The 19,502-nt window shown below is 48.9% G+C and overlaps 1 protein-coding gene across 4 annotated transcripts in view; it reads right to left on the reverse strand.

Moving 5' to 3' along the window:
* LOC135504285 (signal peptide, CUB and EGF-like domain-containing protein 3) overlaps nucleotides 1-19,502 on the reverse strand; it is a 141,261-nt gene that overhangs the window by 22,786 nt on the left and 98,973 nt on the right. For all 4 annotated transcript variants that reach the window (XM_064922695.1, XM_064922696.1, XM_064922694.1 and 1 more), the window contains 3 exons: nucleotides 9,207-9,254; nucleotides 4,728-4,844; nucleotides 1,036-1,158 (listed from right to left, as the gene is read on the reverse strand). In XM_064922695.1, coding sequence (XP_064778767.1) covers nucleotides 1,036-1,158; nucleotides 4,728-4,844; nucleotides 9,207-9,254 — 288 coding nt within the window. The remainder of the gene's footprint in view (nucleotides 1-1,035; nucleotides 1,159-4,727; nucleotides 4,845-9,206; nucleotides 9,255-19,502) is intronic.

The raw sequence follows: 19,502 nt of genomic DNA on the forward strand, positions 1-19,502 counted from the left end.
CTTTTCTCTCTTCTTCTTTCTTTTCAGTTGTCAGGGAGCGCAGGAGGGATAGGAGCTGGCGGAGTAAACTAGACGGATGAGTCTGTAGCCAGCGTGGCGCGGTGTAGCACGGGGTGCAGTAGAGCGTGTTGGCCTGACAACGCCTCACTCAACAAGAGGCCAGCTTTATCAACACCCCTCATCTGCAGACAAAACAAACAGTTCCTGACAATCTCCACACTGTTCCCAAGTAGCTCCCCAGAAATACAGCACAACACCACCCTTCTCCTCTCAGCTCGGAATATTCCCAAGACCATATGGCTGAGTTGGTTGGAGGGAACATTAAAGATGTGTTATCTCCCTTGGGCCATATTGTATGTGTTAAATGTGAAACACTTTGGGTAAAAGCATCTGCCAAATTATGTAAATAGATTCCAAATGAGGGGAGAAAGATTCCTGCCCCAAATAGTCAGGTTGATGTACCTTTACATGCTCTAATACTCTAATACTCTATACAGTGAGTTGAACAGCATACTTGGTATAGATGTGCATGTTTAGGATGATGTGTTTCAGTGTTAAGCCCAAGGCAGGTCCCTGATATGCACCAGCCTTGACACTGATGGACAAGGCACATCGTCTATTTTTCCACTCAGAATGTCAGTTAGCTCAGTTCCATAGTTGCATGGTTCCGTAGTTCTGCATGGCACACTCTTTATTTGTTCTGCAGCTGGCTCCCCCGGCTCCCACTGAATCTCAGAAACAAACAAGACAGATAGAGGCCTGGTTCTGCAGCTTCCCTCAGCGTGCTGAAGCCAAAACAATTAGGGAGGAGGAAGTCAATGTATTATTATCATGAATATGCTATTACCTTCCAATTCACCTCAGTAACATGGTGAATAAACCTGCTGAACTCATAAACATCTGAAATCTATGTCATTAGCTGAAGGGCACACAGAACAGGTAGTGGTCACTGGGACATTGGATCATGAGCAGTATGACCAGGTCTTGTTAGGTCTGTTTTCTGACTGATGATCGGTTGGAGGGATGGGCTCCTACCTTGGCATGTCCTCTCATTGGTCAGCAGCTTGTAGCCCTTCTTGCAGCTGCACTCGAAGCTGCCCACTGTGTTCCGACATACGTGATCACACCCCCCGTTGTTCAGGCGACACTCATCAATGTCTGCGGACAGAAAACACATACAGTACATAGCATTCACTTTAACGCACTGACAGGGAGAGAGAGAGATGGGGATGGGAGAGAGGGAGAGGGGCAGAGAGAGAGAGAGGAGGAGGAGAGAGAGATGGGGATGGGAGAGAGGGAGAGGGGCAGAGAGAGAGAGGAGGAGAGAGAGATGGGGATGGGAGAGAGGGAGAGGGGCAGAGAGAGAGGAGGAGAGAGAGATGGGGATGGGGAGAGAGGGAGAGGGGCAGAGAGAGAGAGAGGAGGAGAGAGAGATGGGGATGGGAGAGAGGGAGAGGGGCAGAGAGAGAGAGAGGAGGAGAGAGAGATGGGGATGGGAGAGAGGGAGAGGGGCAGAGAGAGAGAGAGGAGGAGAGAGAGATGGGGATGGGAGAGAGTGAGAGAGGGAGAGAGAGAGAGAGAGAGGAGGAGAGAGATGGGGATGGGAGAGAGGGAGAGGGGCAGAGAGAGAGAGAGAGGAGGAGAGAGATGGGGATGGGAGAGAGGGAGAGGGGCAGAGAGAGAGAGAGAGGAGGAGAGAGAGATGGGGATGGGAGAGAGGGAGAGGGGCAGAGAGAGAGAGGAGGAGAGAGAGATGGGGATGGGAGAGAGGGAGAGGGGCAGAGAGAGAGAGAGGAGGAGAGAGAGATGGGGATGGGAGAGAGGGAGAGGGGCAGAGAGAGAGGAGGAGAGAGAGATGGGGATGGGAGAGAGGGAGAGGGGCAGAGAGAGAGAGAGAGGAGGGAGAGAGAGATGGGGATGGGAGAGAGGGAGAGGGGCAGAGAGAGAGAGAGGAGGAGAGAGAGATGGGGATGGGAGAGAGGGAGAGGGGCAGAGAGAGAGAGGAGGGAGAGAGATGGGGATGGGAGAGAGGGAGAGGGGCAGAGAGAGAGAGAGGAGGAGGAGAGAGAGATGGGGATGGGAGAGAGGGAGAGGGGCAGAGAGAGAGAGAGAGGAGGAGAGAGAGATGGGGATGGGAGAGAGGGAGAGGGGCAGAGAGAGAGAGAGAGAGGAGAGAGAGATGGGGATGGGAGAGAGGGAGAGGGGCAGAGAGAGAGAGAGAGGAGGAGAGAGAGATGGGGATGGGAGAGAGGGAGAGGGGCAGAGAGAGAGAGGAGGGAGAGAGAGATGGGGATGGGAGAGAGGGGAGAGGGGCAGAGAGAGAGAGAGAGGAGGAGAGAGAGATGGGGATGGGAGAGAGGGAGAGGGGCAGAGAGAGAGAGAGAGGAGGAGAGAGAGATGGGGATGGGAGAGAGGGAGAGGGGCAGAGAGAGAGAGGAAGAGAGAGAGAGATGGGGATGGGAGAGAGGGAGAGGGGCAGAGAGAGAGAGAGAGGAGGGAGAGAGAGATGGGGATGGGAGAGAGGGAGAGGGGCAGAGAGAGAGAGAGAGAGGAGAGAGAGATGGGGATGGGAGAGAGGGAGAGGGGCAGAGAGAGAGAGAGAGGAGGAGAGAGAGATGGGGATGGGAGAGAGGGAGAGGGGCAGAGAGAGAGAGAGAGGAGGAGAGAGAGATGGGGATGGGAGAGAGGGAGAGGGGCAGAGAGAGAGAGAGAGGAGGAGAGAGAGATGGGGATGGGAGAGAGGGAGAGGGGCAGAGAGAGAGAGGAAGAGAGAGAGAGATGGGGATGGGAGAGAGGGAGAGGGGCAGAGAGAGAGAGGAGGAGAGAGAGATGTTGGGAGAGAGGGAGAGGGGCAGAGAGAGAGAGAGAGGAGGAGAGAGAGATGGGGATGGGAGAGAGGGAGAGGGGCAGAGAGAGAGAGAGAGGAGGAGAGAGAGATGGGGATGGGAGAGAGGGAGAGGGGCAGAGAGAGAGAGAGGAAGAGAGAGAGAGATGGGGATGGGAGAGAGGGAGAGGGGCAGAGAGAGAGAGAGAGGAGGAGAGAGAGATGGGGATGGGAGAGAGGGAGAGGGGCAGAGAGAGAGAGAGGAGGAGAGAGATGGGGATGGGAGAGAGGGAGAGGGGCAGAGAGAGAGAGAGGATGAGAGAGAGATGGGGATGGGAGAGAGGGAGAGGGGCAGAGAGAGAGAGAGGAGGAGAGAGAGATGGGGATGGGAGAGAGGGAGAGGGGCAGAGAGAGAGAGAGGAGGAGAGAGAGAGATAGAGGGTAAGGATGTGATGTGTGTTTGATGGCTGAAATATGCATGTGTGATGACTCTGGGGCCCAGGCAGCAGGCGAGAACAGCTGAGTGGAGATCCATCCCAGAAAGAGAAGAGAGAGTTGCACAAGGAAAGTGCATTAGAGATTTTCCCTTAGGGCCAGCATTAAGACGAGTATGATCTGGGTCCACATGTTGTTAGAATAGATCACAGCTCTTACAGAGACAGCCAGGGCAGAACTATGTCTCAGCGGCACAGCCCGACACAGCTCGACCGTTCTTTTCATTGTCAATAACCAATCAATACATCACATGGCTCACCAGGGCCTGGCAGGTTGGATAATGTTTCAGATTAAATCTTAAATGAGGCGTTTGTTTCTTGAAGGAGAGTTCAGTCCATCATCTGGTTAAAATAAATGCCTCAGAAATGGAATAAAATAATAACTCTCTCTCTCTGTCTCTTTGTCTTCTCGTGCCAGTGCTCTCTGAGGTTGTTTTCCTTTTGTTTCCTCTAAAACTAAACTAATAAAATCCAATGTACTTTTATCAGAGTTGTTAGCTTTAACGTTATGAGCACTGGAGGGGAAGCAGACTCCTATTCTTGGCTTCTTGGCAGCATCAAAAGTCTTGAGTTTCTACACAGAGCTCTTCTGCTTCTTCTTTTCTCTCTCTGTCTCTTCTTCTAGGTTTTCATCTTCCCAAAATGTACTCCTAATCTAAATGCTTCTTACTCCAATGCTCTTCTTTGCATACATTTACAAAAGCTTTTTGATAAGTTTTGAGAAAATTAAGCTATTTGTGTTTAACAGCAGTAACAGGATATGGGCAGCTTGACAAAAGGATGTGCTGCCAACGCAGTACCCATTACCTCAGGGTTATGGTCATACAAAATATATACACAGCATTAAATTGTTGGCATCCTGTTGTGAAATTGTTAGGTTAGATTACTGGTTGGTTATTACTGCATTGTCGGAACTAGAAGCACAAGCATTTCGCTACACTCGCATTAACATCTGCTAACCATGTGTATGTGACAAATAAAATTGTATTTTATTTTATTTGATAAGGCCTGGGCTACCCCTCCATCCCAATGTGAGAGCTCTGAAAGAGACAGAGGCAGCCAATAAGACAGAGGGGAAGAGGAAGGGCAGGGGAGGGAGGCAGAGTAGGGTGGCAAGGTGAGGTCAGGTGAGCCACACCTGGGGAACCAGACAGCGGCAGTCCTACGCGCCTCAACAAGCCCACAATGCCTCCCTGATTAGTGTCTGTTAGGTCCCTGATTCCCGTGGCCACTGTGACTGTGGACATAATGTACATGGAGGGCTGTGGGGGTGGAAGGGGGGCCAGTAAAGGAACCAGCAAGATAAATCAAAAGGAAAACATAGAAAGAATGATTGATCTGCAACCAGGTGATTGACAGATGATTTTTGTTTGATAGGGTGAGGTGAGAAGGTGTGTGTGTTAGGTTACCTTTGCAGGTCTTGCGGTCTGGCTGGAGAGTGAAGCCTACAGGACAGCTGCAGCGGACTCCGGTCACAGCATCGTGACATGTGCTGTCACAGCCACCATTGTTCACTACACACGTCTCTGCAGAGAGAAACATACATCACAGTTAGACACACACACACACACACACACACACACACACACACACACACACACACACACACACACACACACACACACACACACACACACACACACACACACACACACACACACACACACACACACACACACACACACACACAGGGATTTTATAGGTGGTGTAACTGTTCCCAAAGCCGGTTGCTTGTTTAAAAGATGTCTATTAGTGTACAGTGTAGTTTCAGAGAGGATAAGAACAAGACAAATAAGAGACATGAAGTGCTGAAGTAGTTTTCTCCTGTTTTCTCAGGGGAAGTGGACAAAGAAGACAGAGTTAGATAATGCACCGGACTAACAACAACACTATGGAAAATAAAGGATCAGAGTACTAAGAGCATAATGCAAGACAAAACAAATGATTGTGTGCATGTTTAGCTGCTCTTGGGAGCAGTGAGTTTTTAAAAAACACCCCCTTTCCTCCCCCAACTTCCTCACAGGACATCAACCAACTCCTCTCATGAGGACAAACCAGCTCTTCCTCCAGACAGTTGTGGTCAAAATATATATTTTTTACTCTGGCTTTGACAAGAGCTCCCAGGCATTTTGGGGATAAAAAAGCAATTTCGCCAGGCCAGTCCGTGCGTTAGAAAGATTGATTTGAGGAATGGAGGGTGGTCAGTCAGGGAAAGAAGGGCAGCTTGGCTGCCAGGCCATGCCTCATGACCTCATCTACAGACGCTGACACATTTCACGTAGGAGATAGGAGATTTTTAACAAATCGCAGAAGAGAAGAAATTTGATCACATTTTAAAGAGCTTGGTGTCCGTCTACTGTTACATTCTTTTGGCAGCCTTCACCAATAGCTTCAAACACTCTGGAAAAATAACACCATTAAAAAACTAAACCTCATATTCAATATCTTGCTCTAAGGGCAGCTGATCACTCACAGAGAAGCACGTTGCATCACTTTTCCTCTAATAAGCTGAGGGATACCAGTCGGCAGTTAACTCAAAAATAAGTCTATTAAAGACCCAAGAACCTATCTCATAAAGAGCACCGGAACAGCTGGCCTGGCTGTGGGCTTCATCACAGACTGCTGAGAGGGTTGAGACTGGTATGGTATGTGCTTCCTCCACAGAGGAAGCACAGCTGCCCAAATCTCCACAGAGAATAACTTTATATTTTGGGGGAATACCTAGGCTAACATGACATTATGCTGCAGCGAGCAGCCATGATGAGGCAGACCAACCCGTCAAGGATCATAGATCAAGGAATTCTATCTAAGTGGGAGAAAGTGTTTAAGCATTTGTTGCTTGTTTCACTTCTGGTGACAGACAGTGGTATCACAGCAACACTGTGACAGAGACCCCAGGCAGTGTTCTGCTGGTATGGGCCTTCATGGGCCTGGTTCTGGCTGTAATTTAAAGACGATGGCTCAGCCATCCTGTGAAAGTCCAAGGGCTCTGCGCTGGGGTAGAGAGAGAGAGAGCATTCCTAGTGAACCACGGTAGTGTTGTGTGGTGATGAGTGGCACAGCCTGTGTGTTTCTCCAAATTGCACACTGTCTGTGAGGCACAGAGAGTTGGCAGGCACGGTGATGCAAAACTGTCACGACATGCCTCCAAAATGCTTAGTGGGGCAGTTATCACACAAAACAGTAATGATCATGTGTTAAGAGGGTAAAGAAATGATTATGGCTTGCCAAAATAGAAGAGAGCGACACAAGCCCTGGTATGTGTGTGGGTTAGGTCTTCTGGATGAGGACCAGCCACGTCCACAGCTGTGGACAGACCAGCCACGTCCACAGCTGTGGGCAGACCAGCCAAGTCCACAGCTGTGGGCAGATCAGCCACGTCCACAGCTGTGGACAGACCAGCCACGTCCACAGCTGTGGGCAGACCAGCCAAGTCCACAGCTGTGGGCAGACCAGCCAAGTCCACAGCTGTGGGCAGACCAGCCACGTCCACAGCTGTGGGCAGACCAGCCAAGTCCACAGCTGTGGGCAGACCAGCCAAGTCCACAGCTGTGGGCAGACCAGCCACGTCCACAGCTGTGGACAGACCAGCCACGTCCACAGCTGTGGGCAGACTTTTGTAAATTGTACAACTGGAAAAGCTCTGATATGTACAGTGTTGATCAATTCCATATGTGGATGTAACGCACAGTACACCTCTCTCCCTGAAGCAATAGCAATATGTTGTCATTTGACTGGCAAATTACACCTATGTGGTGATAAGCTTTGGTTGTTTGCCAAGGGGCGACATACCTCTAGCTGGCTGCTAAATAAATACAATTGACTGGGTGGACATAGACAATATGTCCTAAGTGGTCAATGCTCTCCAATTGGACAGTCAAACAAAATATTTCATAAGCATGTGCATAGACACACACACACACTCTCTTCCAAATCCAAGCATCTGAGTTCACCTAGCAGTAGACATGCAGTTAGAATTGGGTTATTATGAAAATAGTACACAAGGTTATATGGAAAGAAGGAAAATAATGTAGCAAATACATTTTCAATAATCATTTAAAAAAAAACAATAGGATGATGACAACCCCTGAAAATGGTCTGCAAATATCCTCTACCACCGCAGCTTTGAAAGCAACCACAGGGTGAGCTTTTGTCAGGCTTGGCAGTATCGATTTCTGGGCTCATTTAGGGAATCTCTTTGAGCTCTGTTTGAGCTCACTGAAACCCCGGCAGAGAGCACGAGAGACCATGGTAACAACTTACTTTTACTATTAGTTTAGACAAAAAGACTTTATCACTCTTAAAATACCTTGAGAATGAATCTCCTTAGAGAATCCCTCTCTCTCTCTCCCCCCTCTCTCCCCTCTCTCTCTCCCCCTCTCTCTCCCCCCTCTCTCCCCTCTCTCTCTCCCCTCTCTCTCTCCCCTCTCTCTCTCCCCCTCTCTCTCCCCCTCTCTCTCCCCCCTCTCTCTCCCCCTCCCTCTCTCCCCCTCTCTCTCCCCCTCTCTCTCCCCCTCTCTCTCTCTCCCCCTCTCTATCTCACCCCCTCTCTCTCACACCCCTCTCTCCCCCTCTCTCTCCTCCTCTCTCATACCCTCTCTCTCCCCCTCTCTCTCTCCCCCTCTCTCTCCCCCTCTCTCTCTCTCATCAGGTTCCCCCACTATTTGGAGCTTTGTAATTAAGTCATAAATCTCTCTGATATGCAGTGGTCTGATTCATTTATACAGATTTATCTTCTTATTTTTCTTGGCATTTCTGTCAGATCATAACAGCATCATTTATCAGCAGACAATTTGGGTTGAAGTGCATTTTTCATGATTTGAATTGTTATGTAATAATATTTGATTGTTTCTCAATACAATTGATCATACTATTGTGTTTGATGGAGAAAGAGTGACTCTTATATACTATGCACCCTCTTAAATGTTCAGATAAATCTTCAAAGAAATATAAAACCTGCACTGTACATTTCTCCAAGTGGAAGTATACATTCCACACTATGTAACGGGATACATTTACAGCACATGATAACTTCCAAAATACGTGATTCTGTGCATCCAGAAAGTTGGATGGTATAGGCCTACATGAAACTTTAGAACAAAGAGGTATTCTGTGTTCTGTCTATTGTGTGGCTGACTGTCATGTCATGGCCATGCCTCTGGCTCCCTCTCAAACACTAATACTCTGTGATAGCATTTCAGAACCGGCCACGGATATCTGCTCGGCACAGGGCTTAATTCCCTCCATGGCAGTTGTATCAAAACACAAATAAACCACAGGCTCCTTCCTTGGCCTGTTTCTAAACAGCTATCACAGTAATTGGAGAGGTTGAGGACTTTGAGTCAGGTTATTCACTTAGCCCAGCTATTACCAGCACATCCATTTACAGCTATCAAAAGATAGGCATAGAACGTTTATGAAAGGGTCAGACAGAACAGATTGACTAAGGATTAAAGTTGGGAAGGGCTGTTCTGTGATACAGAACCAGGAAGTCCATTCTAAAGCCTCTATATTGTAGTGTTCAATAGATCCCATATATATCTTACCTGTCTTTCATTTTCCTCAAACTGTGTTGTGCTGGTAAGATGAAGGCTTCTTCCTAATACAGCAGCGTTGTTTTGAAAAGGCAAGGTTTGACATGGGCATCCACCATTGTTATTGAAAGGGCATTCGCAGAAGGACAAGGAAAGTGGGAAGGTGTCAAAGGTCAGGGGTCAGAGAGGGATGATGCCCCTTTGGGAGGGGTGCAATGTGTGTTAGGTTAGTTAGTTTCCCCCGGGTCGGTCGGCCTTCAGCCCACACCCACATAGACGTATGAAGGGGCGCAGTGAAGAGTCAGATGGTCAGTGGAGCCCCCAGAGAGAAACCAGAGGAACAGAGATATTTACCATTGGGGAACAGCTGTGGGGCTGCCTGGTTCTGGAGACTCCTCTCCCCTGCACACACATACACATACATTGCAAAAACACTGCTTTAGTGCTCCAATTAGGACCATGGGCCAAACATCGGTGATGTCATCATGAGAATAATTTTGTATGTATATAATACTGTACATTAGTGGTACACTTTTCACTGGAATTGCCCCCATTTCTGGGCTGGTTGACTAAGCAGGCGTATTCATGAAACACATCAAATAGGTCATCTATTTCTACTGGATAAAACGCCCAGAGGAGTTTCAGAAAACCATTGATTTATCACAAGGGCAAAACTATTGATACACAGCGTTATTGATAATGACTGACCAAAGAATGGTGTGTACTTTCTAAATCAAACCAGAAAATGGCTATGATAGATCATTCTCTAGAAGAAGAGGGTCCCCTCTAACGACAAAGGCAGAAAGAAGCCACCATGCACATACAAGAGCCACGCATTCAAGAGTTGTAGGGTAACGCCAGGGGTGTCGCTCAGTTAGTTCAAGCTCTGCAAGCCATTATAGCAGGTCGTTAGTGGTTAGTAAGAAAAGGCAGGTCAGAAACACTCAGATTCACCCTCATGCTTTGCTAGCAGGCATTTGGGGTATTTAAAAAAAAGCGGAAGTTGTGACGTCACACAGCATGGTGCTACTGTTGTGTTATGTTGTGTGAGTGTGACACTACTCTCCTCGACGTGCTTAGAATCTCTTATTCGTCTGATGTCATTCAGGGAAATGAGGGATCACACAGTTCCATATCACTCTCTGTTTTCATAGAATCGCATGAGAACCGTTGACGATTCTTTACCTCAGTGAGGAGACGGCACGCACAGCATGCACTGTTTACATCTGCTGTCCCCATTATACCAACATGACTGCATCCCAACATGCCCCAACAACCATGCCTCTAGGCCACACCCCCAGACAGAAAGACAGAGCAACTGTCAAAAGCATTCAAATGTACAACCACCATAACAATGGATATAGGCTGGGTTTCTGTACAGCACTTTGTGACATCAGCTGATGTAAGAAGGGCTTTATAAATACATTTGATTGATAAACAGTATGGACCACCTGAAAAGTTAGTACAGTATGTAAGAATGGACATACAGTATGAACCACTTGAAAAGTTAGTACAGTTGGTAAGAATGGATATACAGTATGAACCACTTGAAAAGTTAGTACAGTATGTAAGAATGGATATACAGTATGAACCACTTGAAAAGTTAGTACAGTTGGTAAGAATGGATATACAGTATGAACCACTTGAAAAGTTAGTACAGTATGTAAGAATGGATATACAGTATGAACCACTTGAAAAGTTAGTACAGTTGGTAAGAATCGATATACAGTATGGGCCACTTCAAAAGTTAGTATGTATGTGTGTGTGTGTGCGTTTGAGCAAGTGGAGTGTGTGCACTCTCCACACATACATTTGTGTGTGTGTGTGTGTGTGTGTGTGTGTGTGTGTGTGTGTGTGTGTGTGTGTGTGTGTGTGTGTGTGTGTGTGTGCGCACGCTTGTGAGTGTGTATGACAGGGACAGCATAAATGTTGATATGCTGCACCATGCTAATTTTATGTGTGTGTTTTTCCCTATATATGGGCGCTCTACTGATACGGAAATGTACAGCATATAAAAGTAAATGTCTTGAGACTTGCACTATAAACTCTAAACCCCCAACAACGTACTAAAAGTGATAGATAGGAAAGATGAAAAGGCAAACCGTTTCAAATAAAAGAGGCCTGCGTCGTTGCCCGTTATTGTTGAATAGTAATTGAGTTTGTGTAGAGAGACGGAGACAACAGAATGAAGATGTGGTAAAGTGCACATGAAACACCACCCTTAATGGATATTCCACTAAAACTACACACTGTTGGCGTACCGACAGTGTGTAGTTTTTAATGGGATATCCATTAAACAAAAATCCACCGTGTGTCACGACTCCCACCGAAGGTGGCTCCCCTGCCTGTTCGAGGGTGGCTCCCCTGCCTGTTCGAGGGTGGCTCCCCTGCCTGTTCGAAGGTGGCTCCCCTGCCTGTTCGAGGGTGGCTCCCCTGCCTGTTCGAGGGTGGCTCCCCTGCCTGTTCGAGGGTGGCTCCACTGCCTGTTCGAGGGTGGCTCCCCTGCCTGTTCGAGGGTGGCTCCCCTGCCTGTTCGAGAGTGGCTCCCCTGCCTGTTCGAGGGTGGCTCCCCTGCCTGTTCGAAGGTGGCTCCCCTGCCTGTTCGAGGGTGGCTCCCCTGCCTGTTCGAGAGTGGCTCCCCTGCCTGTTCGAGGGTGGCTCCCCTGCCTGTTCGAAGGTGGCTCCCCTGCCTGTTCGAGGGTGGCTCCCCTGCCTGTTCGAGGGTGGCTCCCCTGCCTGTTCGAGAGTGGCTCCCTGCCTGTTCGAGGGTGGCTCCCCTGCCTGTTCGACGGTGGCTCCCCTGCCTGTTCGAGGGTGGCTCCCCTGCCTGTTCGAGGGTGGCTCCCCTGCCTGTTCGAGGGTGGCTCCCCTGCCTGTTCGAGGCTGGCTCCCCTGCCTGTTCGAGGGTGGCTCCCCTGCCTGTTCGAAGGTGGCTCCCCTGCCTGTTCGAGGGTGGCTCCCCTGCCTGTTCGAGGGTGGCTCCCCTGCCTGTTCGAAGGTGGCTCCCCTGCCTGTTCGGGCGGCGCTCGGCGGTCTACTAGCCGCCACCGATCCCCTTTTCCTTTTCTGTTTGTTTGCTCTTATTGGTTGAACCTGTCTCTTATTTTGTTTCTTGATTCATGTCTATTTAAGCCTGTTAGGCCCGCCTAATTTTGTGCGGGATTGTTTTCCTGTTAGTCAGGTTGTGCGTGCTGTGTTCCTGTCCGTTTGTGCCCTGTGTTTGGGTTGGGCTATTTTCTGTCGATTTTTCGCCCGTTGTTTTGGCCGTTGGTTTGGGAAATCCTAATAAAGCCGGTTTCCCCAGTATCCTCTGCTCTCTGCATTTGACTCTGCACCCACCACTCCAGGCGTTTGTGACATCGTGCTGTTCATATTGCCAACTAATCTTGGTCAACAATGGTTTAGTTGGTCTTGTTCCAGTGTCATTAATGGGACTGAGGGCATTGAAGTGGAAGCCCGGTTCAATGAAACTACTGTAGTTTAGTATGTATATTGAAGCTAAATGAACAGAAGACTCTAACTTACATAAAGATTGCTGTGGTTGTTTTGTCAACCATCATCCTCCACTACCACTATAAAAAATGTAAAAAAAACCCTCTCCCATCCTTATTTGGTGACATTTTCACTGAGGAAATGTATTTTCACTCGGAGTCTCCATCTTCCAGTCTGTCCTGTCTGTCTGCCTGTAGTAATGTTCATGCCTGGCTGAAGCAGTCCCAATTGTCCTGTCTGTCTGCCTGTAGTAATGTTCATGCCTGGCTGAAGCAGTCCCAATTATCCTGTCTGTCTGCCTGTAGTAATGTTCGTGCCTGGCTGAAGCAGTCCCAATTATCCTGTCAGTCAGCCTGTAGTAATGTTCGTGCCTGGCTGAAGCAGTCCCAATTATCCTGTCAGTCTGCCTGTAGTAATGTTCATGCCTGGCTGAAGCAGTCCCAATTATCCTGTCTGTCTGCCTGTAGTAATGTTCATGCCTGGCTGAAGCAGTCCCAATTATCCTGTCTGTCTGCCTGTAGTAATGTTCGTGCCTGGCTGAAGCAGTCCCAATTATCCTGTCAGTCAGCCTGTAGTAATGTTCATGCCTGGCTGAAGCAGTCCCAATTATCCTGTCTGTCTGCCTGTAGTAATGTTCATGCCTGGCTGAAGCAGTCCCAATTATCCTGTCAGTCTGCCTGTAGTAATGTTCATGCCTGGCTGAAGCAGTCCCAATTATCCTGTCTGTCTGCCTGTAGTAATGTTCATGCCTGGCTGAAGCAGTCCCAATTATCCTGTCTGTCTGCCTGTAGTAATGTTCATGCCTGGCTGAAGCAGTCCCAATTATCCTGTCAGTCAGCCTGCCGTCAGGGGCTGGTTTGGCGGTTTGTTTATTTTATTGTGGTTTTATTAACTAATAGCCCCTCAGATAGATGGATGGCACTAGCACTAAACCGCAGAGTGGGCTGCTACCACCCCTCCCTGTCCCCCGTCTCTCCCTACTCCAACCCTACCCCCAGAGCCTGATGAGGGAAACCCAAGACCCTAACTGCCTGAGCGCTCCCTAATCTGTCACATCAGGCACACATGTTTTCGGTCTTGGTAATGGCGGCTCAGACATCTAGTTTGGCCACAGCGGGCTTTGTGGAGTCCCGGCAGCCTCGCTAGTGTACGACAGTAATGATAGGGTGGCTGACCAGTCCTTGACATGGGTCTGCATCTCATCAGCACCGTGGTGGAGAGGGTAGAACCAGACACACTGAGCAAACATGCCAAGCAGCGTCCTACAACAGCCAATTAGCCACCAGCCAACCAGCCACTGAAACCAGCCAACCAGCCACCCAAACCAGCTGACCAGCTACCGACACTTTAGCAAACCAAACCAGTCAACCAGCCATCCAAACCAGTTGTGCTGAGCGATTAGTGCTTTTTGAGGTCGGTTCAATTTCGGTTCGATTATTTTTTAAATAATCACAGTTTTTATTCATCAAATGCATTATGTGGGTTGAATGCTGTAACAAGACAGAATAAAACGGGTAATAAAAGTCCCATGATGGTAGTGACCGCCCATTACTGCTTATTACTTATTAACTATTTATTCACATGACTTTACTTTAATAAAATATTTGTATTATTTTACGGTTTTATTATTTCATTCTAAGTCATCATCTCATCTCTATAGAGCTGCTGTCTGACTAAAACACTATTATGTAGTTCTTCAAAGTAAATAAGGCTTACTTTTACGATACCTCTCAAAGCAACTGATTTATATCCCTCTTGTACGTTCACTCTTCTCTCCAACTCTGTCAACGAGGTCTGGTCAAGTAAGCGGGCGCGCAATAGATTATGGTCATTGTAGTCAATGACCACATTTTCTGCTCTATGTAGAATATTGGCCTGTTGGAAACTACAACTACTATATCGCACAGTAGGGCTTGATCTGATTTTTCTCTACAGAAACTGAGTATCGAGCTCACAGAAACTGAGTATCGAGCTCACAGAAACTGAGTATCGAGCTCACAGAAACTGAGTATCAAGCTCACAGACACTGGGCATAGAGTTCACAGAAACTGAGCATAGAGCTCACAGAAACTGAGCATCGAGCTCACAGAAACTGAGCATAGAGCTCACAGAAACTGAGTATCGAGCTCACAGAAACAAAACGTACAAAATGGAATTCAAATAATGTAAACGACATCAATTAATTACAGTGCATTCGGAAAGTATTCAGACCCCTTGACTTTTTACACATTTTGTTACATTACAGCCTTATTCTAAAATTGTTTTTTTCTCCGCATTAATCTACACTCAATAGCCCATAATGCCAAAGCAAAAACAGGTTTTTAGTAATTGTTTAAAAGGTACTACAATTAAAAAACTGAAATATCACATTTACACAAGTATTCAGACCCTTTACTCAGTACTTTGTTGAAGCAACTTTGCCCTGATTACAGCCTTGAGTCTTCTTGGGTATGAGGCTACAAGCTTGGCACACCTGTATTTGGGGAGTTTATACCATTCTTCTCTGCAGATCCTCTCAAGCTCTGTCAGGCCTCTCCAGAGATGTTCGATCGAGTTCAAGTCCGGGATCTGGCTGGGCCATTCAAGGACATTCAGAGACTTGCCCTGAAGACACTCTTGCGTTGTCTTGGCTGTGTGCTTAGGGTCATTATCCTGTTGGAAGGTGAACCTTCGCCCCGGTCTGAGGTCCTGAGCACCCTGGAGCAGGTTTTCATCAAGGAGCTCTCTGTACTTTACTCCGTTCATCTTTCCCTGAATCCTGACCAGTCTCCCAGTCCTGCCTCTGAAAAACATCCCCCCAGCATGATGCTGCCACCACCATGCTTCAACGTAGGGATGGTGCCAGGTTTCCTCCAGACATGATGCTTGGCATTCAGGCCAAAGAGTTCATTCTTGGTTTTATCAAATCAAAATCAAATCAAATGTTATTTGTCACATGCGCCAAATACAACAGCTGTAGACCTTAATGTTAATTGAGGTAATATGTAGGTAGAGGAAAAGTGAATATGTATGAATAAAAAAAGAGTTGCAGGAGCGTAAAAATGGGGGTTGGGGGGAAAATGCAAATAGTCCGAGTAACCATTTGATTAGGTGTTCATGAGTCTTATGGCTTGGGGGTAGAAGCTGTTAAGAAGCCTTTTGGTCCTAGACTTGGTGCTCCGGTACCATTTGCGTGCGGTCGCAGAGAGAACAATCTATGACTAGGGTGGCTGGAGTCTTTGGATTTTTGGGGGGCATTCCTCTGACACCCGATGGTATAGAGGTCCTGAATGGCAGGAAGCTTGGCATCTGTGATGTACTGGGCCATACGCACTACCCTCTGTAGTGCCTCGCGGTCGGAGACCGAGCAGGTTCCATACCAGGCTGTGGTGCAACCAGTCAGGATGCTCTCGATGATGCAGCTGTAGAACTTTCTGAGGATCTGAGGACCCATGCCAAATCCTTTCAGTCTCCCGAGGGGGAATAGGCATTGTTATGCCCTCTTCTCGACTGTCTTGGTGTGTTTGGACCATGATAGGCTCCACTACAGCCCCATCGATGAGAATGGGGGCGTGCTCGGTCCTCCTTTTCCTGTGGTCCACAATAATCTCCTTTGTCTTGATCATGTTGAGGGAGAGGTTGTTATCCTGGCACCACACTGCCAGGTCTCTGACCTCCTCCCTATAGGCTGTCTCATTGATGTCAGTGATCAGGCCTACCACTGTTGTGTCATCAACAAACTTAATGATGGTGTTGGGAGTCGTGCCTGGCCGTAAAGTCATGAGTGAACCAGGAGTACAGAAGGGGGCTGAGCACGCACCCCTGAGGGACCCCCGTGTTGAGGATCAGCATGGCAGTGTCACGACTTCCGCTGAAGTTGGTTCTCCTGCCCGTTCGGGCGGTGCTCGGCGGTCGTCGTCACTGTCCTATTAGCCACTACCGATCCCTTTTTCGTGTATCTGTTGGTTTTGTCTAATTGGTTTCACCTGTGTGTTGTTTAGTTTATTAGTGTCTGTATTTAATGTAGGTTGTCCCGCCCTTGTTTTGTGCGGGATTGTTTATTTTGTCATTCATTTTGTCTGTCGGTGTTTTGTGTTTCCTATTCTCTGGTTAGTCTTTATCCTGTGTTGGATAATTTTCACCCTGTGTATATTTGGGTTGACCGTTGTTTATTTTGTTCACCGGAGAATAAACTTTATATCGCTATCTGCTCTCTGCGCCTGATTCCACCCACCTTGATTAGACGTGACAGAATCCCGCAACACCCATGGAATCAGCAGGAGCAGCAGCGTCTCCTCTCTCATCGATGGAAGAGAGGGTCCTCCATCATACCAGCATGCTTCACCGGATTGGTTCTGCTATGGACCAAATGATGGAGAGAATGGATCGATGGGAGAGGAGTGGCCTCCCCACCTCATCTCTACCAACCCCTTCTCCAGCACCTCCTGTTTCTGCGACCACATCTGGCTCTGGGGCTCTTCGGCTGACACTCCCACGGGAGTTTGACGGATCGGCGGCTGGGTGCCAGGGTTTCCTCCTTCAGCTGGAACTATACCTGGCTACCGTGCGTCCTGCTCCCTCTGGAGAGGAGAGCGTGTGCGCCCTCGTCTCCTGCTTGACTGGGCGAGCCCTCGAGTGGGCCAACGCAGTATGGAATGGTCCGGACTCGGCTAAGGATAATTACCCAGAGTTCACCCGCCGATTCCGAGCTGTTTTTGACCATCCACCCGAGGGTCGGGCGGCGGGTGAACGACTGTTCCACCTGTGTCAGGAGACGAGGAGCGTACAGGATTTTGCCCTTGAGTTTAGGACTTTGGCAGCAGGAGCAGGATGGAACGACAGGGCCTTGATTGATCATTTTAGACGTAGTCTCAAGGAGGACGTCCGCAGGGAGCTGGCATGTCGGGACACCACATTCACACTGGATGGACTTATCGATCTGGCTATCCGTCTCGACAACCTGCTGGCTGCTCGCGGGCGTTCGGATCAGGTCCTGTCGTTTCCAATCCCCAGCCCCCCTGTTCCTATCCCTATGGAATTAGGAGGTACGGCTTCAAGGGGGCCCGGAGGAGGAGTGTCCTTCTGCACCAGTTGTGGTCGACGAGGGCACACGTCCGACCGGTGCTGGAGGAACTCGTCTAGGAGTCGGGAGGACAGGCGGAACACTGCTCGATCACCCCAGGTGAGTAAGCACCAAACTCATTCAGAGCTTTTTGTCGGTCATGTGTTTGTATTGATTTCTTTCCCTGGTTTTTCCCCATCTCTACAGCATAAGGCGCTAGTCGATTCAGGCGCAGCTGGGAATTTTATGGATCGTGGGCTTGCGTTAAGGCTAGGGATTCCCCTGGTGTCGTTAGATCGACCTTTCCCCGTGCACTCCTTAGATAGCCGACCATTAGGGTCAGGAGTAATTAGCGAGGCTACGGTGCTGCTGGACATGGTAACGCAGGGTAATCATAAGGAGCAGATTAGCCTGTTTCTTATAGATTCACCTGCGTTTCCAGTGGTGTTGGGGGTTCCCTGGTTAGCTCAACACAACCCGGTGATTTTCTGGCGACAGGGGGCTCTTAAGGGGTGGTCAGAGGAGTGTTCAGGTAGGTGTATAGGAGTTGCCGTTGGTGCGACCTCGGTGGAGAGTCCAGACCAAGTTTCCACCGTGCGCATTCCCTCTGAATATGCTGATTTGGCTATCGCCTTCAGTAAAGAGAAGGCGACCCAATTACCACCTCATCGTCGAGAGGACTGTGCGATAAACCTTCTGGAAAACACTGCACTTCCTAGGAGTCATGTGTATCCATTGTCCCATGAGGAGACAGTTGCGATGGAAACATATGTTTCTGAATCGCTGGGACAGGGGTACATTCAGCTCTCCATATCACCCGTCTCCTCAAGCTTCTTTTTTGTGAAGAAGAAGGATGGAGGTCTGCGTCCGTGTATTGATTATAGAGGTCTAAATTCCATCACAGTGGGGTTTAGTTACCCACTACCTCTCATCGCTACGGCAATGGAATCATTTCACGGGGCGCGTTTCTTCACAAAACTGGACCTGAGGAGCGCGTATAATCTGGTACGTATCCGGGGAGGAGATGAGTGGAAAACCGCATTTAGTACTACTTCTGGTCATTATGAGTACTGCGTCATGCCATACGGGTTGAAGAATGCTCCAGCCGTTTTTCAATCCTTCGTAGATGAGATTCTCCGAGACCTGCTCGGGCAGGGAGTGGTAGTGTACATTGATGACATCTTGATCTATTCTGCCACATGCGCGGAGCATGTGTCTCTGGTGCGTAAGGTACTTGGGCGACAACTGGAGCATGACCTGTATTGGAAGGCGGAGAAATGTGAGTTTTTCAAACAGTCCGTTTCCTTCCTGGGGTATCGTATTTCCACCTCCGGGGTGGTGATGGAGGATGATCGCGTTACAGCCGTGCGTAATTGGCCGACTCCGACCACGGTGAAAGAAGTGAAGCGGTTTTTAGGGTTTGCCAATTACTACCAGAGGTTTATCCGGGGTTTTGGTCAGGTGGCTGCTCCCATCACCTCACTGCTGAAGGGAGGACCGGTGCGCTTGCGCTGGTCAGCAGAGGCGGGCAGAGCTTTCAGTCATCTGAAGGAGCTGTTCACCAATGCGCCCGTGTTGGCGCATCCGGACCCCTCTTTAGCGTTCATAGTGGAGGTGGATGCGTCCGAGGCTGGGGTTGGAGCCGTGCTGTCCCAACGCTCAGGCGTGCCATCCAAACTCCGCCCGTGTGCTTTCTTTTCGAGCAAGCTCAGCCCAGCGGAGCGAAACTATGATGTGGGGGACTGGGAGTTGTTAGCTGTAGTCAAGGCTCTGAAGGTGTGGAGACATTGGCTTGAGGGGGCTAAATACCCTTTTCTCATCTGGAATGACCATCGTAATCTCGAGTACATCCGGGCAGCTAAGAGACTAAATCCACGTCAGGCTAGATGGGCCATGTTTTTTACTAGGTTCCAGTTTACCCTCACATATCGGCCAGGCTCCCAAAACACTAAAGCTGACGCACTGTCTCGCCTCTATGATACCGAGGAACGGTCAGTAGAGCCAACTCCCATCATTCCACCGTCATGTCTCGTGGCATCGGTGGTATGGGAGGTGGACGCTTAGATAGAGAGGGCCTCACGGTCAGAGCCGGCTCCTCCTAACTGTCCAGTTGGGAC

The sequence above is a fragment of the Oncorhynchus masou genome, chromosome 18, assembly GCF_036934945.1.
Source record: "Oncorhynchus masou masou isolate Uvic2021 chromosome 18, UVic_Omas_1.1, whole genome shotgun sequence".
NCBI classification, from domain to species: domain Eukaryota; kingdom Metazoa; phylum Chordata; class Actinopteri; order Salmoniformes; family Salmonidae; genus Oncorhynchus; species Oncorhynchus masou.